Source organism: Fopius arisanus, unplaced genomic scaffold (assembly GCF_000806365.1).
Source record: "Fopius arisanus strain USDA-PBARC FA_bdor unplaced genomic scaffold, ASM80636v1 scaffold00019, whole genome shotgun sequence".
Lineage (NCBI taxonomy): Eukaryota > Metazoa > Arthropoda > Insecta > Hymenoptera > Braconidae > Fopius > Fopius arisanus.
The window spans coordinates 1,232,721-1,234,531 of NW_011887758.1; the positions used below are offsets into that span (position 1 = coordinate 1,232,721).

At 34.0% G+C, this 1,811-nt stretch overlaps 1 protein-coding gene across 1 annotated transcript in view; it reads right to left on the reverse strand.

Moving 5' to 3' along the window:
- Positions 1 to 705: 705 nt before the first annotated feature.
- LOC105264172 (electroneutral sodium bicarbonate exchanger 1) overlaps positions 706 to 1,811 on the reverse strand; it is a gene marked incomplete at its 5' end in the record, with an annotated part of 3,317 nt that continues 2,211 nt past the window's right edge. The window contains 1 exon segment of the mRNA XM_011300857.1: positions 706 to 1,443. Within this exon segment, the coding sequence (XP_011299159.1) occupies positions 1,439 to 1,443 (5 nt within the window).

Below are 1,811 nucleotides of genomic sequence, written 5' to 3' on the forward strand. Positions count from 1 at the left end.
GCTCTACGAATTAATTATAACTATTTCAAATTTTTATTCCTTTCCAATTATACCGATAATGGGATATTTCTGTGCAACATTTATCTTTCTTTCGTTTGACTTCGTAATGAATGCGATATCATCCAACAATCAGGCGAATACCATAGCTAATTATTTTGGTTGGATAGCGATTACAATTATGCCGATGACCATATTGTTCTCAAATATCGATGACGTCACCGAAGAGGTGATTTTATGAGTTCCATCTCCTGGAGTTGTATTTATTTAATTTTTATTGCAGTATCATAGAACGCCTATCGAGCTTTACAAATTAGCATCGAAATGCGCACGCCGCCGAGAATTTGTTGCTAAGGTAATTGCAGCATCGGTAAATCGGCAATAATTTATTTTTACTTCCACTGTCCAGGTAACATTATTCGCTCATGACTTTCTTCATAAGAGAATGGCCATCTCAGCACTCAACATTTTCCCTTTGAACTACACGATATTCCACTCCGTAAGCATAATTTATCTAATAAACAATGGGAGAATAAATTGTTTAATCTGAATTTATTGTACAGATTTTTGGAGCAACCCTCACATATCTCATCATTATTTTCCAGTACTACGCATCAGTAGAAATGACTGCGAAAAGATATGGGAATTTATCTAGCTCCTGAGGAATATGAAACGAGTGAATAATAAATTTTATTATTAATCCTTTATTAATAATTTATTTAAACATACATCTTGTTGCATATGCAATGGCACTGAGAATGTGGCAAAATAATATTTCATTTGCGACGAATTTTTTTCGACTTAGGCTCTTTTCATATAAATTTTTTTTATTCAACAAAACTGCTCTCTTATAACATTTAACACATGTCTACCTAAAATATGCTCTCAAAAGCAATCAGTTGCCAAACGTCAAGTAACATGGACTCATTAACTATCAAACACAATAGCAATACAAATTTCATTTAATTCGTTACACATTGCACTTATACCAATTGATAATAGGCTTGAACCTCACGTACTCTTAATTAACGATCACTAAAAACAGGTGTAACAATTGACAATGAACATCCTGCTGTTGTAAATCAACAAATTCAACTATTGTAACAAGCACACACAAATATTGTAGTACCCATCAAACATATGTAGATCATTACGCACATTCTGAGCGTATAAATTTCATACTTTCAATCGTTCATGTAAATATTCATAATTATAAACGAGTGATATTAATTCCACTCACTCCACCCCCACAATCGTACAAATTACAACATAATACTTGAATTATCTCGTCTCAACTGCTGACCAGCGATATAATGTGCGTTGGAAAAACCGAGATGATCTGCTGTGATTTTTTAAAATAAAAAATAAAGCGATGATTTTCAATTTATCAATTGAGGAAGACAATCTACTCAATGATTGTTCTCCACTGTTTGCATGTTCTTCAAACTGAAGTTTCAGCAGAAGTGGTGCCATTGGGTTTAAAAGATCCAGTCGATTCCTTCGAGCGGATAAGATCTACCTGCAATTCAATATTATTCATGAAATAAATCGTTCACACGTCTGAAAATATTTTCACTAGGGAGATAAGCCAACTAAAGGATGATCAGCTCATTTGGATGATTCAATGAAGCATCAGGTCGACGGCCGTTGATTATTAATTATGTTGTGCGCTTGATTCAGTGGTTGTGCAACATTAAATCCATGCGGCAAACATTCGACAACTCAGCATTCATGCGCTCGTTCTCAATATTCTCTAACAATAAATTACGGTGAATCAACATGAAAAAGGTGAATAATGGTGTTAATGATTGCTG